At 42.1% G+C, this 21,670-nt stretch overlaps 1 protein-coding gene across 6 annotated transcripts in view; it reads left to right on the plus strand.

Moving 5' to 3' along the window:
• The first annotated feature begins 533 nt into the window (after positions 1-533).
• Positions 534-21,670, plus strand: part of NEK5 (NIMA related kinase 5) — a 59,911-nt gene continuing 38,774 nt past the window's right edge. The window contains exons 1-8 of one of the 6 annotated variants that reach the window (XM_027064767.2): positions 534-1,934; positions 2,878-3,037; positions 3,140-3,278; positions 11,154-11,250; positions 18,017-18,114; positions 20,010-20,093; positions 20,184-20,254; positions 21,348-21,434. In XM_027064767.2, coding sequence (XP_026920568.1) covers positions 3,162-3,278; positions 11,154-11,250; positions 18,017-18,114; positions 20,010-20,093; positions 20,184-20,254; positions 21,348-21,434 — 554 coding nt within the window. In that variant the 5' untranslated portion in view covers positions 534-1,934; positions 2,878-3,037; positions 3,140-3,161. The remainder of the gene's footprint in view (positions 1,935-2,877; positions 3,038-3,139; positions 3,279-11,153; positions 11,251-18,016; positions 18,115-20,009; positions 20,094-20,183; positions 20,255-21,347; positions 21,435-21,670) is intronic. The other 5 variants (XM_015069672.3, XM_053214760.1, XM_053214759.1 and 2 more) reach the window with 5 other exon arrangements.

Here is a 21,670-nt window from a genome sequence, read left to right on the forward strand (position 1 = left end):
TTGATTAGATGACAAATCCTTTCAAAAGTCAGATGGTTTGCAGAGTTTGCTTTTATTATTTAAAAAAATTTTTTAGGGGTGCCTGGGTGGCGCAGTCGGTTAAGCATCCGACTTCAGCCAGGTCACGATCTCACGGTCCGTGAGTTTCGAGCCCCGCGTCAGGCTCTGGGCTGATGGCTCGGAGCCTGGAGCCTGTTTCCGATTCTGTGTCTCCCTCTCTCTCTGCCCCTCCCCCATTCATGCTTTGTCTCTCTCTGTCCCAAAAATAAATAAAAAACGTTGAAAAAATAAAATAAATAAAAAAGTTTTTTTATTTTTGGGAGAGAGCAGGGGAGGGGCAAAGAGAGAGAGGGACAGAGGATCTGAAGTGGGCTCTGTGCTGATAGCAATCATCCCTGTGTGGGGCCTGCACTCATTAACTATGAGATCATGACCTGAGCCAAAGTCTGGCTTTTAACAAAACTTCCTATTATTTATTTGAATGAATGAGATTTCTTAATACTTACAGCTGGGAGGAAGGAAGGAAGGAAGGAAAGAAGAAAGGAAAGAAAAAAGGACGGAGGGAAAGAAAAAAGGAAGGGAGGGATGAAAGAAAAGCAAGAGAATCATTGTTGAACCTTGTCGATTCTAGCAAAAAGTTAGCACTCATCTGTGGATACTAATTGGGAGGAAGAGAAAAATCCATTGACATCTTTAAGAGATGAATTTCCGTAACAAATGTAATGTTTAATGATTATTTATCAGTGTGATTCATTTTATTTTTACCAGTTATATACTACTAGTAATGTTAATAATTCAATAAAAAAATAAAAGCCTATGGTCAGGAAATGTAAATTTCCATTTATATGATAAGGTGATCAATATAACTTTGAAGCAGGAAAACATTACCTATGGGGATATGAGTTTAAGGAGAGAAAGAAATGATGTACACTTTGTGATTCTCAAAAGAAGCTTACTTAAAAAAAAAAAGATTGTTGGTTTCAAATTGCTGTAGTTTTTAGATTCCTTTGGATATGTCTTACTTGTGTCAATATTTATAATTGCTGGAAATTACATCCTTTTCAACTACTTAGACATGTAATGAAACATTTTAGACAGCAGCTTGGTGTGCAATTGGGAGTGGGGAATGGGGAGGAGGAGGAGGGGGCCTGTTTGCAGGCCTCAGGGCGGCATCCAGTTTTGTAAAAGAACCCCCATGGAGGCCGCCAGCTGTAGACAAAACAGTCTCCATCTCTTGACAGTATTTGAGACCTTGCACAAAAAACTCTCCTTGTCTCAATTTAGCTGATTCTTAAAACTGGGAGACCACAACCTTGCTGGGTTGTTGCAAACAGAGATAAATATCAAAAACCGCAAACCATCTGGTACGCAAGAAAGAGGCGCGGTGTGCTTGTGTGCTGGGATAGGCACTGGAGTCCCGACCTACGACAAAGTAACTCCAAACTCCCTGGCCCTGGACCCAACTTCTGGGTGGACTGCGTAGACCCCTCCTCTCGCAGCTTGCTCCCGGAGCCCCGCCTGCGTTTTCCCGGGCGGCTCCGCCCCGGCGGTCCGGAAGCGGGGCGGTCCGGGGACCCAGATTCCCCCGGGACGCTTCCCAACCTGCGGAATCGGCTGAACAGGTATGCTGCGGGCGGGACGCCCCGGATCCTAATCCCGAGCTGTCCCCGGAGCTCCGGGAGCCGCGGGGAAAGGGACGAGCCCCTGCGGGGTAGATAGGGTCTGCAGGGGAGCCATCCGAAGTCCCGGGCCCGCGTCAGTCTCCGTGGCAACGTGCGACACGCCGCGCTCGGGCCAGCGCGCAAACTCTGCGCAAGCTCGGCCGCCCACCCGGCGGCCGCCTCCCGGGGTGCTTCTAAGGGAGAAGGCTTGTCCCGAGAGCTGGGGGCTTCCACCCACTGGTGCTGTCTGGGCGGTGGGTCGCCGTCACTCAGGTACGGGGCTGGTGCCCTCGAGTTCCGATTCCCCAGCCACCTTCCTCAAAACCCGATCCTCGGGTGTCTCAGGCCTCCCCTGGCAGCGGAGCTGGTTCCCAGCCCCATGCCACCCACGCAGTTGTCCCCCTTCCTACCCTGACACAAATTATCGAAAACATAACCTGCCTGCTCACGCAAGTTTTAAAAGTGGGCATGATGCCCTAATTGCAGTATAAAGAGCAAACGCAAGGGAACCGTTTACAACAAAGTCTGCATTTCAGTCTGCAAATGCTTGGTTAGTCCACACTTGAAGACGTCGTGAAGTAGCCAAGTGCCCGCACCTGGGCAGGGAGGCACCTGACGGTGACTGCCGCCCGCTATTAGGTTTCGGCTACCAGGAGGAGAGCGGCCAGCGGGGGCGTGATTTTCCCCACCGGGGCACGGTTCTTGGTAATTTTCTAAACAAAAAGTGCAGTCAAGCCTTGATTTACACGCAGTTGCATTCCTCGAAAATTCAGGGCTCGTTAAAACTGCAAAAAAAAAAAAAAAAAAAAAATCTATATTTACATGTAAAATGGAATTTGGTTCTAGCCGCAGGTAATTATAAACGGATTTTTCCACGCACCTCAATGTGTGTGGGGATTTGCTAAGGTTGTAATGGCCGCAGGATAATCCTTTATCTTCAGGACTGTTCCTCGCATCGCAGGACATTAGTATCTGAGGCCCAAGCCACTTCTAAATGCCAGAGTGCTTCTTCAACTCTGCCAAGAACAGGGAAACATCCACAAATTCCCAAGATGTCCCCTAGGGGGCAGCACGTCCCCGGTGAGAAGGGCCGAACTGTAAAACTGCGCGAGCCTTAAAGACATTCCTGCTTTATAGAGATGCCAAGACCCGAGGTGGTGTATCTTTGATTCTCAGAACAATCTTGCACATATGGGAATTGTTATTTCCATTTTAGGAATTGGGAAAGTGAAGTTTTCAGAGATTAAGTGACTTCCCCAAGATCACAACACTACACTGTATCAAAGCTGAGTCTGACCTGAGATTCTACCAAAAAGCAGTTTCACTTTGGTTGTCTCCTGTGGCCACAAGGAAAGTTATTTGACTGTCTCGGTGAGGTTGGTAGGAAAATTTTAGCAAAATAAGTTCTTTTACGTTGAGTGATCAATTTTGTGACTTTATGAACAGTGTGTGATAAAATTTCATCGCTCTGATTTCAGGAGCCACCGTGCATTCGAGACAATGGATACATATGATGTGATTAAGGCCATTGGGGAAGGTGCCTTCGGGAAAGCATTCTTGGCTAAAAGGACGTCGGATAGCAAGCACTGTGTTATAAAGGAGATAGATTTTGCAAAGGTAAATTGAAGAAGTTCACATTCCTCTTCATTTTCAGTATTACATTCAACTGGCTTTTAATTAGGTATGAAAAGGAAACACATTTTTTTTTTTTTTTGCTTGTTTGTTTTCATAGTATGAACTTTAAGCCTCAGTTAACTGGTTTACTCAAACTCCTAAGTCCGTGGTCCAAACAGCAACCAATGATTTTATTAGAAAAAGGAAAGGAGAGGAGAGGAGTGGGGAGGGGAGGGAAAAAGAGGAAAAGAAAAATAAGATTATAGCATCTGGCTCCTGTGGCACTTGAGGGTGGCCTGCAAGGTCTGTGAGATTTCTTCTGCTCTATTGCTTGACTTTTCTGTTTGGCCACAGGGTGGTCCTCTTCCTCTGGCTGTATCTCCATCATCGGGTCCCCTCCACAAAGACTCTTTCCCTAAACGTGCCAACTGAGGTAGCAACACACCCTCAATCACTCCTTATTACACTGCCCCATTTTCTGAATGGCATTTATAATCAGGAATTACTTTGCTCACTTATTTCTTCATGCGTTTATTGTCTGTCTCCTTCAGCATGTAGGACAGTGCCTGGCACATGATAGGCACTCAAAAACATTTATTGAATGCATTGAATGAATGGAGGAAAACAATGTACTTTTGTTAGCTTGACGATTTTGGAGACTAATGAAATATATTTCATTGAAAAGGAATCATTTTTGTGGAATTCCTCTCAGCATTTGTGTCACCCTCTCTAGTGATGTGTGCATTTCAGAGGTTGGGACAACAATGCCCATCACATGCTAGAATTAATTTTAAGGCAAGTGTTGTTGGTTGTCTTCTGGAGGATTTATGATTGAGGGTAGCAGAAGACCTTCCATACAAAATGTCTGCAAAATGGGGCTTCTGGCTGGCTCAGTTGCTCAGTCGGTAAAGCATGTGACTGTTATAAGTTCGAGCCCCACGTTGGGTGTAGAGATTACTTAAAAATAAAATCTTAAAAAAAAAAAACAAAAGCAAAATCCCCAGATGTGTGCAAAATGGACTTCATAAGTTGCACAGTGTGAGCGTACTTAATTCCACTGAATTTCTCATTTAAAATGGTATATATTTATGTTCTATATACTTTACCACAGTTCTTAAAAGTTGCAAAGAAAAAAGGACTTCCCAAACTTACGTGAAAGCTCTGATGTAAGTTTGCTGTATAAAACTCAGGGGCGCCTGAGTGGCTCAGTCAGTTAAGCATCTGACTTCGGCTCAGGTCATGATCTCACAGTTAGTGGGTTCGAGCCCTGCGTCGGGCTCTGCGTTTACAGTGTGGAGCCTGCTTGGGATTCTCTCCCCCTCTCTCTGCCTCTCCTTGACTCATGCTTTCTCTCTCTCTCTCTCTCAAAATAAATAAACAAACGAAAGAAAGAAAGCTCTGGTGTAGATGGTTAGCCTCAGGGAGAATGCTTTATTTACCAATATAAGTCCCTTTTCATGGCTCCGGTAGCATACTTCTACAAGTGTCCTATTATTCTAGAGGCCTGTCAGAGTTTCCTTCTGCAACATTGTTCTGCTAACACTCTCTCGTTTATCTGACTGCTCTTTCTCAGGCCTCCCTGTTTTCTCATCCTCTATCTGTCCCAACCATCTGTCCTTTGCTGACACTCTTCTCTTTCCCTGGGCCATCGCCTCACTGCAGACCTCACCAGGTCGCAGGCCACACTTACAACTCTCTCTCCAATGCTGATACCTTCCGTAACCCTGGTTCTGCATTTCATCTGCTCTGTGCCACACTGTGCTCATGACATTAATGTCCTTGTGATACCGAGGCTCAAGACTGGAGTCATCTCTGAGTTTTTTCTCTCTCCACATCCAATTCCTTGCTAAATGCCGTTGGCTCTTTCTCTCCCTCGAGTTTGTCTTACTCCTTTCACCAATTCCCTGGGTTACCCAGTAGCTTTGTCACGGCTCCAGCAACATTTTGATAATGCTCCAGTCATGTCCACAGACCTTCCCGTAGACAGAAGTCATAAAGGAAAAGATGGCTAGATGCATTGTCATCTTTGACTGCATAAAAACATCAAACCTCTGTATGACAAAACCCACCACGAATAAATTCAAAGTTGACAGAATGCCAAAAATATTTGCCAAGTATTGACCTAACGGTGCTAGCCTTTTGTAAATGAATAAAAAGAAAAAAACCCATAACTGAAGAAGTAATCATACTTACTCCTTAGTAAACTAAGAAATAGAAGTCAAACAATTTTACTCTTTGCGTATACATTTGGGAAGGATTAGAAGGAATTTGAAAGTGGAGGAAGTGGGCACTGTCTCCCTCTACTGGGAGGAAGGTAAATTGGTATCACAATGAAGAGAACTCTGTATCAAAGCCTTGGAAGGATCCATGCTGTGTTTGTATTATAGGTCCGCAATATGTTGTGATGATGAAAAGAAAATCAGGCCACCAGCACTTGTGTGTATGTGTGTGTGTGCGTATGTACTGTTAATGTTACACACACACACTAACTGATTATTGCTGAGTGATGGGATTTCACCCCCACCATTCCTTTCTGCAGTGTCAGAATTTAAAAAAATTTTTTAACGTTTATTTGTTTTTGAGAGGGGAGGGGCATGTGTGGGGGAGGGGCAGAGAGAGAGAGGGAGACACAGAATCCGAAGCAGGCTCCAGGCTCTGAGCTGTCAGCATAGAGCCCAACACAGGGCTCAAACTTGGTTGGGAACAGGGAGATCATGACCTAGGCTGAAGTCAGATGCTCAACCGACTGAGCCACCCACGTGCCCCATGAATTGTATTATTTGTATAAGCAGGAAAGCTGTCTTCATTTTGAATTTTTTTAATGTTATTTATTTTTGAGAGGGAGAGAGAGAGACAGAGTATGAGCAGAAGAGAGGCAGAGAAGACGAAGACACAGAATCTGAATCAGGCTTCAGGCTCTGAGCTCTCAGCATAGAACCCGGCATGGGGCTCAAACTCACAGGCCATGAGATCATGACCTAAGCCAAAGTCGGTTGCTTAACCTACTGAGCCACCTGGGCGTCCCTTCAAAAAGGAAAGGAAAAAAGTATACATCCTAGGATCTAGTACATCGGCTTCTGGGGGTTTATTCAAAGGGAAATCTTCAGAGATGTACAGTTAGAAAGCAACTTAAATGTCCAACAGCTGGGGATTGGTTACATAATTTAGGAAAAACAAAGCAGTTCTTAGAAATCATGTTGTAGGTGAAATATTGACATGAGAAATGTCTTGGCTTCTGCTTATTGGGAAAACACTATGTGCACAATAAGGCAATCTTTGTAAAAATACATATTATCTCTCTCTCTGTCTCAGTATTTATACACCCACACATATATTCACATATGTAAAAGGAAGATGTCCTGGATTGCTATCATGTAGGTGGAATGTGGGATTATACTGTACTTTTATATTCTTTCACTCTTCAGATGAGTTTTGACACTCTCGCTGATTTGTTCCCACATTCCATGTCCAGCATCCCTCCCCCGCATGCAAACCCTTTGCACCCTAGCCTCGGTGCTCACCCATGGGGCTCTTCCTTTCAAGAAAGTCTTTGCCCATCTCCAAACATCAAGATCCCACTTGTTTAGGGCTGAGCTCCAGGAAACCTTCCAGGACCTTCCGACTCAAAATAATCTCTCTCTGTAAACTCCATAGCTTTTTATCCATCACGTTGTTATGTGCTGATTGCCTTCTACTCTGATGTGCTCTGGCTGGTTTGTGTGTGCGTCTATGCCTTCTCCCCCTTATTAGACTGTGTTTTCTGTGCAGGCAGAATCCAGGCTTTATTCATCTTGGTATTCCACACAGCACTGGTAGGTGTTCAGTACATTGTTATTGCATAAATGATTCAATTGATAGATACTTTCAGGCCTTCTAATTCTACTGTTAAGCTGGTACATACTTAGGGATTATAACACCATTTTAATTCTAAGTAAAGAAGAAACTATTTGGGAGGTGAACCCTCTTCAACAATGTATATTAATGCAGTTCATAGCATCTCTCCCATTCTTTAGTATACATAATAAAAAATTGACCATATTTTTCTAATACAGAACTGATTTTCTTTCATCCTTTTTCTCATGAACCACCCCGGTATCCATGCCATCACTAGGGAGAATGTTATGTTAGGCCTCGTCCTTCTTGCTTTTTCGTATGTCTTTCTGTTATTAAATTTGCCTAGCAATGCCTGTGTCCCAGTATTAACATGTATTACTTCTTTCTCCCTTTTCTACCCTAATGTAGTTTTTCATCACTTCTCAGCTAAAGAAATCTATGTTTCTTTTCACATCTCCAATGCCTCTCCACACAGTAAACTCTAAACACCAGAACGTGAATTGCTCATTTTCTTATAGGTACCAAAAATCTAATATTTTTTCTCTTATCGTCCTATTACCAAGCATATTATTTTGATTCTTTTTTTTTTTTTTTTTTAAAGTAAGCTCTATGCCCAAGGTGGGGCTTGAACTCCTGAGATCAATCCTGAGGTCAAGAGTCGCATGCTTTCTTAACTGAGCCGGCCAGCCGCATTATTCTTTTGATTCTTGCTTCCAAATATGTGTTGTATATTTTCTTGATTATAAAATAAAAATGTTCATTGTAGAAATTTTTGAAAAGAACCGAAGGGGAAATTAAGACCACTTAGAGGAAAATAAAAATCTTTTATAACCTTTCTCTTAATCACTATTAACATTATGGTGAATTTCTCTCCAGGCTATTTTAATTTTTTTTTTAGAGATTATTTATCTCTAAAATGATAAAATGTGAGCTGGGGGAGACAGAAGGAAAGAGAGAATCCCAAGCAGCCTCCGAGCTGTCAGCACACAGCCTGATGCAGGGCTCAAACTCACAAACCCAGAGACCATGTCCTGAGCTGAAATCAAAAGTTGGACGCCTAACCAACTGAGCCACCCAGGCACCCCATCTCTGGGCTATTTTTTTTTTTAATTTTTAAAAATGTTTTTATTTAATTTTGAGAGACAGAGACAGAGCACAAGTAGGGGGATGGGGTACAGAGAGAGAGGGAGACACACAGTGCAAAGAAAGCTCCAGGTTCCAAGCTGTCAGCACAGAACCTGATGTGGGGCTCAAACCCACAAACCGTGAGCTCATGACCTGCGCCAAAATCAAGAGTCACGCGCTTATCTGACTGAGCCACCCAGGCTCCCCTAATATGAGTCATTTTTATTAAACAGACTATGTATGTGTGTTTACCTATATGTGCATTAAATAAAAAGGTTTAGACTGGGTGGCTCAGTCAGTTAAGTGTCTGGCTCTTGGTTTCTGCTCAGGTCATGATCTCACAGTTCATGAGTTCAAGTCCTGCATCAGGCTCTGCACTGATGTTGTGGAGCCTGCCTGGGATTCTCTCTCTCTCTCTCTCTCTCTCTCTCTCTCTCTCTCTCCTGTGTACTCTGTCAAAATAAATAAATAAACTTAAAAAAATAAAATTAAAAGATTTATAGAAAGGTTTAGCAATTAACAGCAATTACTCCTACGGCATAAGAATTTGTGGAATGAGTGGGGTTGTGGACAAGGGGAAGTTTCATTTCCATTGTGCTCACTTCTGTCTGGCTACAGATATTTTTTAAAATCACAAGTGTGTATTATGATAGTAATTAAAACACTAATAATAAGAGTGCCTGCTCAGTCAGTTGAGAGTTGGGCTCTTGGTTTCGGCTCAGGTGATGATCTTGCGGTTTTGTGGGTTCAAGCCCCTCATCGGGCTCTGTGCTGACAGTGCAGAGCCTGCCTGGGATTCTCTCTCTCTCTCTTGCTCTCTCTGCCCCTCCCCCACTCGCACTGTCTCTGTCTCTCTCAAAATAAACAAAATCAACTTAAAAACTAAAATTAAAGAAATAAAAAACTAATAGTAAAACATGGTGATGAAGGTTGTCATAGGAGAATGCTGAAGCACGTTTCTGATTATTTTCTTTGGATAAATTTCTGGAAGAATTACTAAGTCAGAACCTGGAGCATTTTTAAAGTCTCTTAGTACATCTTATAACACCTCCTTCCCAGAAAAATTTTACCAGTTCATATACTTAACACCAGAAGTCTACGAGTGCCGTTTTGCTGCTGTTTGGATAACCCCGTGTACTAAAATTCTTTTTGTCTTTGACCATGTTTTTGATGAGACATGCATGATATCAAGTTTTGTTTTCATCCTTGCTCTTTTGATTATGGAGTGAGGTTGAATATTTTCTTTTCTCTTTATCAGTCATTTTTGTTTAGTTTTTGTGAGTTTCCCATTCGTGTATTTTGCCCTATTCCTATTGGCAGATTTGCCTTTCTTTTCTTGTTAATTTGCCGGGACTCCTTTATATATTGTAAATACAGAACTATTTGTCACATACATTGCCAATATTTTTACCTAACCATCAAAATGCAGTGACCTACCTGCATTTGCCTTTTGATTTTGTGTATAATGTTCTTTTGAAAAATAGCAGTTAAAGTAGTTGAGTAGCCAAGTCTATCAACCTGGTAAGAATACTTCAGTTTCTTTTTTTTTTTTTTTATGTTTATTTATTTGGGCGGGGGGAGAGAGAGAGAGAGAGAGAGAGAGAGAGAGAGAGAGAGCGAGAGCGGGAAAGGGGCAGAGAGAATGGGTGAGAGAGAATCCCAAGCAGGCTTCACGCTGTCAGTGCAGAGCCCAACACGGGGCTCAAACCCATGAACCACGGGATTACCTGTGCTGAAGTCGGATGCTTAACCAACTGAGCCACCCAGGTGCCCCAGTTCCTTTTGTTTTTGAAGCTCATTTGCACCAGCTGTGCAGTTTAATTGGGGTGGAAGGAACTGAAGCTGAGAAGATTCAAAGGCCTTGCTGAAGGGCACACAGGTAGGAGGCAGTCAGGCTGGGATCGAGAACGTTAATTTTTACAAAATCCTTAAATCTCAATGAGGATGAGAAATTTGGGAACTCCCACATCAAGTGTGGGCCAGTGTCGAAGAACATTACAGAGGGAGCAGTGGAGAGGAACCGGGGACCTGCAGAGGCCAGAAGCCAGGGTGGAAATGACAGGGTGGAAATGATGGCAAAATGTTGAGAAGGAGGAAGTGGAGGTGAAAGCGAAGGGTGGCCGCTGCCGCTGACACCAACACCATCGAAAAATACTGGTCAGTAGATGATATATTGAATAGTAAGAAAGTACATCAAATCAGAAATGAAGTCACAAGAGACAGTTTTTATTTGCAAGTGAAAAATGTTGTCATCTTAACATAGAATTTTACTGGTCTGATTGATGTGATATATGACCTTCTTCTTAAGATTTCATTTGATTCTTCTCAGTAGTGATTGCTGCTGGAACATTGCATTTTTATAAAGGATGTCATTGCTGCTGAAAGATAAATATTCCAATAAGTTTCCTCTAGATGCCTGAATAATTAACACAATGCCACCAATGCAACTGAACCTTTTTTTTTTTAATGTTTATTTATTTTTGAGATAGAAAGAGACAGAGCACAAGCAGGGGAGAGGCAGAGAGAGAGGGAGACACAGAACCTGAAGCAGGCTCCAGGCTCTGAGCGGTCAGCACTGAGCCCGACGCGGGGCTCAAACCCATGAACCGTGAGGTCATGACCTGAGCTGAAGTAGGACTCTCAACCGACTGAGCCTCTCAGGCGCCCCACAACTGAACCTTTAAGACAGCACACCTTCACCAGAAATATTTATTTTCTTGTTTACAATTGTCATAAACTATTGGTTAGATACAGATCTGCTCTAATTCTCGGGATGTCATTTCCTGCCACTGTAGATCAGTTTCAGAAGTGGAATTAGGAGCCAGTGAAATTCTGAAGAATTTCAGATGACAGTGAGCAGAAAGCATGTTCTCGAAAGCAAATTATCTCTACAGACTATTCTCTCTTAATATACTTTAGATGCCCACCCAAGAAAAAGAAGCATCAACGAAAGAAGTCGTTCTCCTAGCAAAGATGAAGCATCCCAACATCGTAACCTTCTTCAGTTCGTTTCAAGGTTTGACTTTCTAATGTGCTTCCGGGGTTTTAATAAAGTGTAGTCACGTAGACATCTATAAGGGATACGTTCCTGGGAACCGTGCATAAATTAGGTTTCGTAAACAGACTCGTTTTCCCGTTTACTTAAATGGTCATTTGAGACATTGACTTTACTTCTTCTCTAGTGAGTTTTCGTAGACGACTTTTCCAACTTTGCTCAAGTTTTCCTACCTGTCCTTGATTCTTACCGTCTCAAATAGTTAATGATTGGTATGCTAATAACTCCTAGATTGTGGCCTCCAGTAATACACATGTATGTCTCACAATGCACGTTGGCTGTGAGTGGGCAGGGTCTTAAGTCTGGGGCCCAGGTGATGGAGCCGCCCAAGTACGGAGCACGCTGTTCTCCTGAGCCAGAGAAAAGAGCGAGACACAGGGTCCACCACGCCATCACCGTCGGAGCCCTGCTAGGATGTGGCCTGTTTCTCACGATTGTTCTGAGCTCACGGTCTTGTTGGCACAGCAGTCCCGATAACATGGTGACGAGGAATGGATATCCCGCCTCTGAGAGTCCTTGCATGCGCTGGGGCGACAGGTGGGCTGTCCAGTCCTCTTACAGAGAGGCGGCGAACAGCCACGCACCGTGGCCAAGCAAACAGCCAAAGCAGAGGGGGAGAAGCTTTAAGGAAGCAATTCCCTTCCTGTGGATGCCTGAATACAACATCTCTTCTGCCTTCATCCACCACTTGGCTCCAGAGGCAAAAATACAAAACACAACACGAAAGGAGCGTTGGTCAAAGACCATTCACTCACTTAACAAAGTTTTATTGAGTGCCCTCGATGCCAGGTGTTGTTCTGAGAGCCAGGAATATAACAGTGAACAAAACAGGCATAAGGTCCTGTCCTCATGGGGCCTCCATTCTAGGGGGAAGAGACAGACAATAAACACATATCCTGTATGTCAGGTGTGTGTAAGGCTGCACACGGTTCACCATGGAGCATCCCTGTGCCAGCCCCCAGCACTGGGGTGGGTGCTTCAGTTCACACGTGCTGAGTAGTTAATGGAGCAGGAATGTTACCTACATGCCTTCAAGCACCCTCAGGGGGTGTAAACATCAGTAAATAAATATACATAGTCCCTACTGTTTGAGCTTTTACACTGCGTAGGGCACTGTGTTTCTTACAATTTTTAAAATATTTATTATTTTTAAAGGGGGGGGAGGGCAGAGAGAGAGGGAGACACAGAATCTGAAGCAGGCTCCAGGCTCTGAGCTTGTCAGCACAGAGCCTGACGCGGGGCCCGAACCTACAAACCGTGAGATCATGACCTGAGCGGAAGTCGGACGCTCAACTGACTGAGCCACCCAGGTGCCCCTTGTTTCTTACAAATTAAAACCTCTGCATTCAGTGTGGCCCTCTTCAACTCTTGGGTATGAACAGGGTTCTTCTGAGCTCTACTTGGGACTTGAGCAGTACATCTGAGCAGGGAGTTGGGTTATTTTGAACAACTTCTAAGGGGCAGCCACTGAATAAGTACCCTACATTTCTATTCATTGATTCCTAACAAGCCAGAAGACAATCTTTTCCTCATTCCTCGGGTTATTGCTGTTACTCCCTCTGTCTGGCTAACGCTCATGCTCAGGCCTTCTCCGAGATCACAGTTCCCGTCAGAGCCCCCTTCCTGACCTTGCACCGCACCTCTGCACTTGTGTGTGTGTGTGTGTGTGTGTGTGTGTGTGTGTGTGTTTACAGCTATGAATTGGTGTAAGATAGTCCCTGTAAGACAGTAGATCTATTGAATACTTTTCTCAGCACTGGATCCTCAGCATCTAACACATAGTAGGTGCTTAATATACAATTGCTGAATGAGTACATGGACTGGACCACTTTCACAGAGTGGAATATGTCTTTATGCAAGGTAGATACTTGAGGACCGTTGACATAGATACTGTTTTAAAATCAGAGGTCATTTGTACAGCAGAAATGACCTCTACTGAGTCTGTTTATATTGTAAGCTTAAACTTTCTTATGGAAGCTTTATTTTTTGTTTTTGAAGTGTGTGTTTAGGAAAACTAGAGCAATGAGGACAATGGGTTTGCCTGCAGGTTGTTGGGACTTGAAACATGGAGCTTATCTGAAAGCCACAGAACCCTTTGTAGCCCGGGACAGCTCAGAGTCAAGATAAAGCCTTTGTTTACCCTCAACAGCTTGTCTCTGAACAGAACCATGGCTCTAGTTCAGTAAATGTTTATCTATAAAAAGTATGAAGTTTTTGTAAGTTTGAAACAACATATGACTAATAAGGCGATGTAGTGAGATTTTTCCTGAAGCTAAGTTAATTCCATTTAAATTCTTTCAGTAAATATTTATAGAGTGCCTGTTATATGCTAGGCATGTTCTAAGTTTTAGGGATCATCGGTGAACAAAATTGGCCAGTGTCCCCCACACTGTTGTTTACACACTGTTGCTGTGTAACAGAACAAGTGACCACAAATTCAGTGGCTTGAACCAACACCCATTTATCTTTTCCTAACCTCTCTAGATCACAGGTCTGGGTTTGGTTCTCTGGATTCTCCGCTCAGGGTCTCTCTCTCCACTGGGTCTGCTGTCTCATCGGAGGCTCAGCATTCTCTTCCATGCTTATTCACGGTGCTGGCAGAATTCATCTACTTCACTGGGGTGGGTATGGGCTTCCAGAGGCCAGCTGCCCTTTTGTAGGCCTTCTCTCCCTTGGAATCTCTCACTTCCTCTGTCTCTGACCTCTAGACTTAGATTTGGATGGATGCTGTGTTTAGGTCAAGCCCACTGGTAAAATCTCCTTTTCTATTAACTCAAAGTCAACTGACTTCAGTTATATCAGCGGGATCCCCTTCGCTGTATGACATGACATAACCACGGGAGTGATAGCCCATCGTATTTACAGGTTGTACCCTCACTCTGGGGGAGGGAGTCTACAAGGTGTGTGCACTGGGGCCATCTTAGAATTCTGCCTGCTATCAACTGTGGAATTTTATAGGCCCAGGGGAAAGGGTGGGGAGAGTTGGACAATAAATGTTAACTTAATTCATAAGCACATTGTGTCGTATACTAGAAGGTGATAAGTGCTGTGGCAAAATAAAATAGGGTGAGGCAGGAGTGAGGAAACAAGTTAGGATAGGGCAGTCATTGGAGCAAAGACTTGAAGAGCCATGCTAAACTCTGGGGAAGAGTTTCCTAGGACAGGGCGACAGCCACTGCAAAGGCAGGAGGCAAGAGCAGGCCTGATGGGTTAAAGGATTGGCCAGGAGGCTTTGGGGAGAGGCAATCTGCTATGGGCCCTGAGCATCTCACACGCGCTTGCTGGGTGTGCCAGGAACGCAGAGCCCTGACTGCTGTCTACCCAGCTACATATTGTGTTTGTAGTGAGCGACACTGATGGATGAGACATTTCCCTCAAGGCGGAGCTGGCTTGTTCACTGCTCCCTAGAATGCAGCAGATTCCTCAAGGTCAGTGTTCCTTTCCTGTAACGTGGCCCACTGCAGTGCATATGCTTGTCTAGGCTCACATGTTGTACCTCCGTGGAGTTTGGGGGACACAGAGAACGAGCGCTAACGTGAAGCTCTGACTCCTGCTTTTGCCAAGAGTAATAAAGTCCTTTGCCTCTGGCCCAGGAGTCGCATGTCCCGGCATCCGTGAAATAGTCACAGGCTTGTAAATAGTACAGAATCTCATACCTGGCACAGAGCCCACTGGAAAGTCAGTGTGAGTAGAGTACAATGAGCAAGGGAGAATAGCAGGAGGTATTTTTATTCTTTAGGCCGAGTCTGTGTCCCTCCTTGATGTGGGGTGCTAAAATGCTTTTATTTATGGAATGATGGTGGTAATGGATGATATTTCATCAAATCTAGAGGCCATTAGTTACAAGATACACCATTCTGTGCTAATTACAAGAAACAATACTGTCAATTAGACTATAACACAGTGCTTTTTTATCACAATTTTGTATTTAATGTGTACTAAAAGAGCCTTTTTAGACTTATTTACTTTCTATTACTCTTGTGCATACATAAAAAGGCAACTATAAGCAAATTAAATTGGTTAAGGTGTAAAAGTTAGGCAGGCGGCATAATAACACCAAGACTGCCGGGCCCCCAGCAACCGATTAGAAGATGCCAATGTCTGTAAGATGCAATCCTAACTTTTTAAAAGTAGAGTTTAGAATGAATTAATTACAGCAGTTGTTTTTTAAGTGTTGGAATTTGACAACAGAAAAGTTGCTTAATGTCAGTCCCTACTATTAGTGTCCCTAAATAGTTTTGAAAGGTCAATGACCCATGAGCTCTACAGTTCCAGAAGTTGCTGCCCTACAATGTGTCTTGTACTTCCTTTTTAGAGGAACCTTTTCCTCTTCTCTGCATTTTCAATATTCTTTAAGACTAAATACAGTCTTAATGTTTGCAGAAAGGGACCTCTGTCACCTCTGCTCTGAGCACCTCCAAACGCTTGCTCACGTGGCATATAATCTGCTGTATTATCGTGCCAGTGTATTGCATTCTTTATTTCCATCAATGGGATTGGAGGCCGTGAGAACAAAATCCTTTCTCATACCTCTTCCCCCTCCTACCGTGCTTATTCTTCTTAAACAGATGGAAAATTTGAGAACATAAATGATATTTCCAGACAGTTCTAACCCCATTTAAATATGAAATTAACAGTAGCTAGTGGGGGAGGCAATGGATATTTAGAGCCAAATGATGCTCACTGACCCAAATAGTTTTTTTTAAGATGGCTCAGCCATGATTACTTCTGAACCAGCCAATTAATTTCTTTCATGGAAAGCCAGTGTAAGGCTGAGTGAATTGTAGGTTGGTGGAAAGTGAGTAAAATGGAACCCTTTGTCCTTAGCTTTCCTGACTTTGACTGTTCCGTGGTTTTGAGATTGTCATCCCTTCATCACTATGGCAGCCCATTCAATGACTCAGCTATGAGAAACAGTAGCTCTCCTAAAAGTAATATGTTCCTGAAAATAAATGATCCCTAGGTTATTAGGGTATGTCAGGAAATACCTTCTTAAGACCCTCGTAGACTCCCCAAGTCTGTCCTCGACTGGCTCTTGTCCCCTTTGCCCTCCAGGGCACAGACTTCCACTTAGCTCTTCTCACGTGTACTCACTGATTTGCCAACTCTACGGTCCACGCCTTGGGCAGGAAGGATGGCTTATTTACCTTTTATTCTCAGCACCGCATTCCTTGGCATGTCCTCGGTAAAAGTCTGTGGATGAATGAATGGATCTGTCCCATTTGAGGAGGGAGGTGGACATTGAAGTGTTATGTGAAAGGAGCACTGAGTTTGTGAATTAGGTGCAACCACAACCGAGGGCAGATGCTGTCAGGATGCTCGCGTCCACTTTAAAGTTGGTTTAAGCTACTTGGAAGAGAGAGGTAGCAAATGATAGCTATTTGGCAAGAGATTCTGGCATTTAGTGGATGTTCAGTCACTACAGGGCAAAACACTAGGGAGATTCACCCCTGATTTTGTGCCATGTTTTTGTGTTCCTTACATGTTTTATGAAACCACTTAACCAAACTTGATTAAGCCCCTTCCATGTGCCTTCTACTGTGCTAGGTGCAGGGAATACAGAAGAGCAATGTGTGGGCTCTGTCTGCGGGGAACCCACAAAATAGCAGGAGACGTGAATAACTGAGTAGGAGCCGTTTCCTAACAGGAGCCCCACTGGCAGCTGGCTGGTTAAGGGGAAAGGCTGGTTAAGCAGGAAATCATATAAACGTGTTTAATTTTCATCTATAAATGCACAAGCACTTGCCAAACTTTTGACATAAGACCGAGGCCTCATCTTTGATTATGCGTTCATTGCATAGAGTTCTGAATATTCTTACATAGCCGACTCTCCTCCATTTCTTTTTAGAGCTTTTTAAAGCTTTCTTTTTAAAGCTCCAATCTTTTTAAAGCTTTCTTGGTTATTTTCCACTTGTCTTATCCAACGTTTAGGTCGATGGCATTTTTTTTTTAAAGCTGCTCGCTTTTATTGAGTTCTCCACAGTATTCAACATAGGTTTTGTACAAATAATCACATCTCTCTTTTTCCATCAGTTCATGCAATAATTGTAATAACAAGTATAATTGGCCTAAGCAGATTTGGGAATGCACACGATGATCTTGGTGAGAATTAGTGGGAACAGAGGTAGCTGAGCAGGCTAGAGAGGCCAGTAGCCACGAGTGGAAACCCTGAGTGGGCAGCAGGAATGGAGAATGCCCATTACTCTAGAAAGTAGGTCAGGCAGAGGTCAATTGAGAAAAGTGTGTATTGTTCTCAACAACATAGCAGAGTAAGTGCCATATAAATAAAAGGTTATACTCAAGTTCAAAGGTCTATTAATTCTTCCTGGGGTTTTGGTTAAGATTCCCGGCTCCTATTTTACAGCAGATTTCTCACATCTTGCAGGAATGTGTTAATAACAATTGTTAACATTTATGGAACTCTCTTTATATGCGGGCATTGTTCTAAGCATCTGACATGGATTAACTTGTTTAACCTTTATGACAGTCCTGAGAGGAGTTTCTATATTATTATCTCCACCTTACAGATGAGATAATGACGCACAGAGAAATTTAAATAACTTGCCCGCAGTCACAGGGCTAAGAAATGTTAAGTGGTGAAGTGGGATGAGAACCCGTCCATCATGATTCTACAGCCAGAGTTTTTAACAATTGTATACTGCATTTTTCTGTTATATTCTCCATCTTCGGGAACATGAAAGGTAATGAATGATGCCTTTTCTTACAGAGAACAATAGGCTGTTTATTGTGATGGAGTATTGTGACGGAGGGGATCTCATGAAAAGGATCCATAGACAACGGGGAGTGTTATTTAGTGAAGATCAGGTAAAAACACCTCCATTTTGCCTTTTAATTTGTATGAGGGGCAATTAGATTTATAGTGCTGTAAGTAATAGACCATATTTATATACAGCATGATTGCTGGTAGAGAAAATTTAAATCATAAAACTGTGTATCAATATTCTTGGTAGATTTAGTCCAGAGCATGTTTGCAATTGAACTGAAATTGAATCTCTTTTTGAGAGTGAACTTTGAGAAACGATAGTGTATTTTTGGACAATCTCATGTAGGATGCCCTTGAGATAAATCTTCCTGGCTAAAAAAACATGAATGTGGATGTTCCTCAGCCATTTCAAATGTGACATATTTATAGCTTTACTCTTCTTCCTTTTACCATTTAGTATGCTGTTTTAAAATAGCTATCCCACTTTGCTAGGGAGCATGGAAGGCCTTCGTGGCAATTGGCTATTTAGTTTCATTGATTATGAAGAAAGAGGAGAGAAAAGGTGAAGAATAATGGCCTCAATTCCCATTCCCTCTTGGCACAAACACATTTTTCTTCCATACTCGGAGCTTCCTGTGGAACCCTCCTGGGAGCTGTACTCATGAAGGAGACAGCAAGTATGTGTGTGTAGAAGGGACTCTGAATCGGGCCTGTGTGATGGATAAGGCAGGCCACCGCCTGGAGCCGTGCACAGGAATGGCCTGCCATCTTTCTTTTGGCCGTTTGTTTCTTTGTTCTGTTTTACCATGTAAGAGCCTCATGCCTATATCATTTTCTACGGCACACAATAGAATAGTTTGAATAGACAGATGATTCAGGAATCAGGATCTCTAAAGTTTGCAAATTTAATCACGCATTCTTCCTATGTTCATTTACATTTTATATTAAATTCCATATTTGTAGAAACCCTCCTTTCTTCCTATCCAGGTATTATTTTGCTTCATTTAATAAAAATACTTTTCTCTACAAAATTTTGAGTTACATTTCCCTCTGTTGGAAAAGAATGAAAATTATAACAATCTTAGCATCTGGAGTATAGCTTTTTTCCTTTTGTTTTTCTTTTTCTGTGTAACCTGGCATCCAAAGAACCAATGAAATTTTAGAATAGTTTAAGGAAATCTTTACAGGCCTAGAACACATTTTTAGAAAGAGGCTCATGGCCAGCTAAGAGAAAATAAAATCAAGACTAAGAAAGGAAATTAGGGGCGCCTGGGTGGCGCAGTCGGTTAAGCGTCCGACTTCAGCCAGGTCACGATCTCGCGGTCCGTGAGTTCGAGCCCCGCGTCAGGCTCTGGGCTGATGGCTCGGAGCCTGGAGCCTGTTTCCGATTCTGTGTCTCCCTCTCTCTCTGCCCCTCCCCCGTTCATGCTCTGTCTCTCTCTGTCCCAAAAATAAATCAAAAACGTTGAAAAAAAAAAAAAAGAAAGGAAATTAAGTTTTAAAAGTAAGATATTTGTTGTTTCTTTATTAGATACATATATATTGATAATTCATTGAAGTTGTTAACAACCTCACAGATTCTCTGCCTCTTCTGCTTTCCCTCTCTGCCCTGGGCACCCTCTTTCCACTGAAAAGGAAACACTCATGGCACCAGGGTTATCAGGAAATGCTGCTTATCTACTGTCCTAGTGCAGTTAGCAGACCAGTGTTAAGAAAAAAGAAAATCATGAACTGCCTCCCTCTCTCCCCTGCTTCTACTTATCTTTTTCTGTACTTTTTCTGTACTTTGATACCAGTGCATTCAAATTGCCTTTTGCAACCTCCATTTTTCTAGCTATAAAAAGAGAATAATGTGATAAGATGGTATTTCTAGTAGTTTCATTCATATAAGTTCGGACACACAAATGTGTCATGTCTCTCTTTTTGTACATTATCATGAAGACATTTCAATGACCACCAGACCACTGACCAGTTTCGTTTAATGTTCCTTCTACAGATTCTGAGTTGGTTTGTACAGATTTCTCTAGGACTAAAATATATTCACGACAGGAAGATCTTACACAGGGACATAAAAGCACAGGTAAGAGTTCAGAGAGAAGATCAAGACAGAAACCGATCTTGTTGTTTTCTTGAAATATCTCCCACAACATAGCATTCTCTCTATTTATAGAACATTTTTCTTAGCAAGAATGGAATGGTTGCAAAGCTCGGGGACTTCGGGATAGCAAGAGTTCTGAACAAGTAAGTGCTTTTAAAAATCCTTTTTCTTTCTATTCATAACAGCCAAAATATGTATTTTTAGGTATCATGAATTAAGATATTAAAAGCTTGGTTTCCAGATAATTTGAGATAACTATTTCTATAAATGTCTTAAGTCATTCAGATGATACTTGGTCTGAGATTAAAATTTCCAAGATAAATCTCGGTATAATACAATGATGGTGGCAGTATTGTGTAGTGTGAGATAAGCTTATCACAGGAGATGTGACTGAATACGCACAAAGCTAGTGCATTTAGTGAAACAGGCAAATTCACACATGCTCCGGGGAATGTATCGATGCAACTGCTTTGGAAGACAATTTAGTGGTAATAAGTATCAAGAGATTTTTAATCATTCTATTCCTGGGAATTTGTTCTCAGGGAATAGTTTGAAATTTGGAATAATTTAAATGCCTTATAATTGGGAAATAGGTAAATTTTACAAAACACGGTATAAGCGTGGACCTGAATATTATGTAGCCATTTATATTTATGATTTTGAAGACTTCTTGATGACATGGGAACAAACTTTGTCATATGAAGGCAAAAAATGGAATTCTGAATTTTAAATACTCTGTGATCACAGTCATATGAAAAATAGGCCTGGAAAAAAGATGAGAAGGAAATATATCCAAATTTTAAATAATAGCTGTTTTGGGGTAGTGAGATTCTGGGTAATTTTTTTCTTCTTTATTCACTTTCGTGTTTTCCAAATTTTAAGCCATGAGATTGCATTACTTTGGTAATTGGAAAGGGGGAATTCTTTCTGCATGTAAGAGTTTGATAATATAACAATTGTACTTCTTTGTGGAGTCTTTGAGCCATAAATTTGTTTTATGTGTTGATTTGGGGGAGGTAAATTATAAACTTAAAAATCAACTAACTTAAAAAAAAATCAACTAACTTTATTATTCTTGTTATTAGTATGCAATATGTTTGCTTTATTTCAGTATGTGCATTCATCAAATTTTGTGTTATCCATTTTTATACTGTTTTTCTTGCATGTCTGTGTCTTAAGCCTTTTCTTACTCCAGTAATAAACTGTGTTGTTTTATTATTTAATATGATTTGCTAGTTCCATGGAACTTGCTAGAACTTGTATTGGAACACCTTACTACCTGTCCCCAGAGATCTGTCAGAATAAACCCTACAACAATAAAACGTGAGTTACCGACTATTGGTTTGAAAGTCTCAGTACTAACACTGGTAGGTTCTCTCTTTCTTATGGTACTTATGTAATTGCATTTTCTTCATGTGTGAAATGGGGACCCCAGTGACTATCTTGACCACTTCACTTAAAAATACAGGTGATAAAAGGAATATTGAAAATTGCAGTCACTGTGATGTCTGTCTTTCTATTTGCTCTTCATACCTTCTAAACGCTATTTAGCCAAATTC

This window comes from Acinonyx jubatus, chromosome A1 (genome assembly GCF_027475565.1).
Source record: "Acinonyx jubatus isolate Ajub_Pintada_27869175 chromosome A1, VMU_Ajub_asm_v1.0, whole genome shotgun sequence".
Taxonomy (NCBI): domain Eukaryota; kingdom Metazoa; phylum Chordata; class Mammalia; order Carnivora; family Felidae; genus Acinonyx; species Acinonyx jubatus.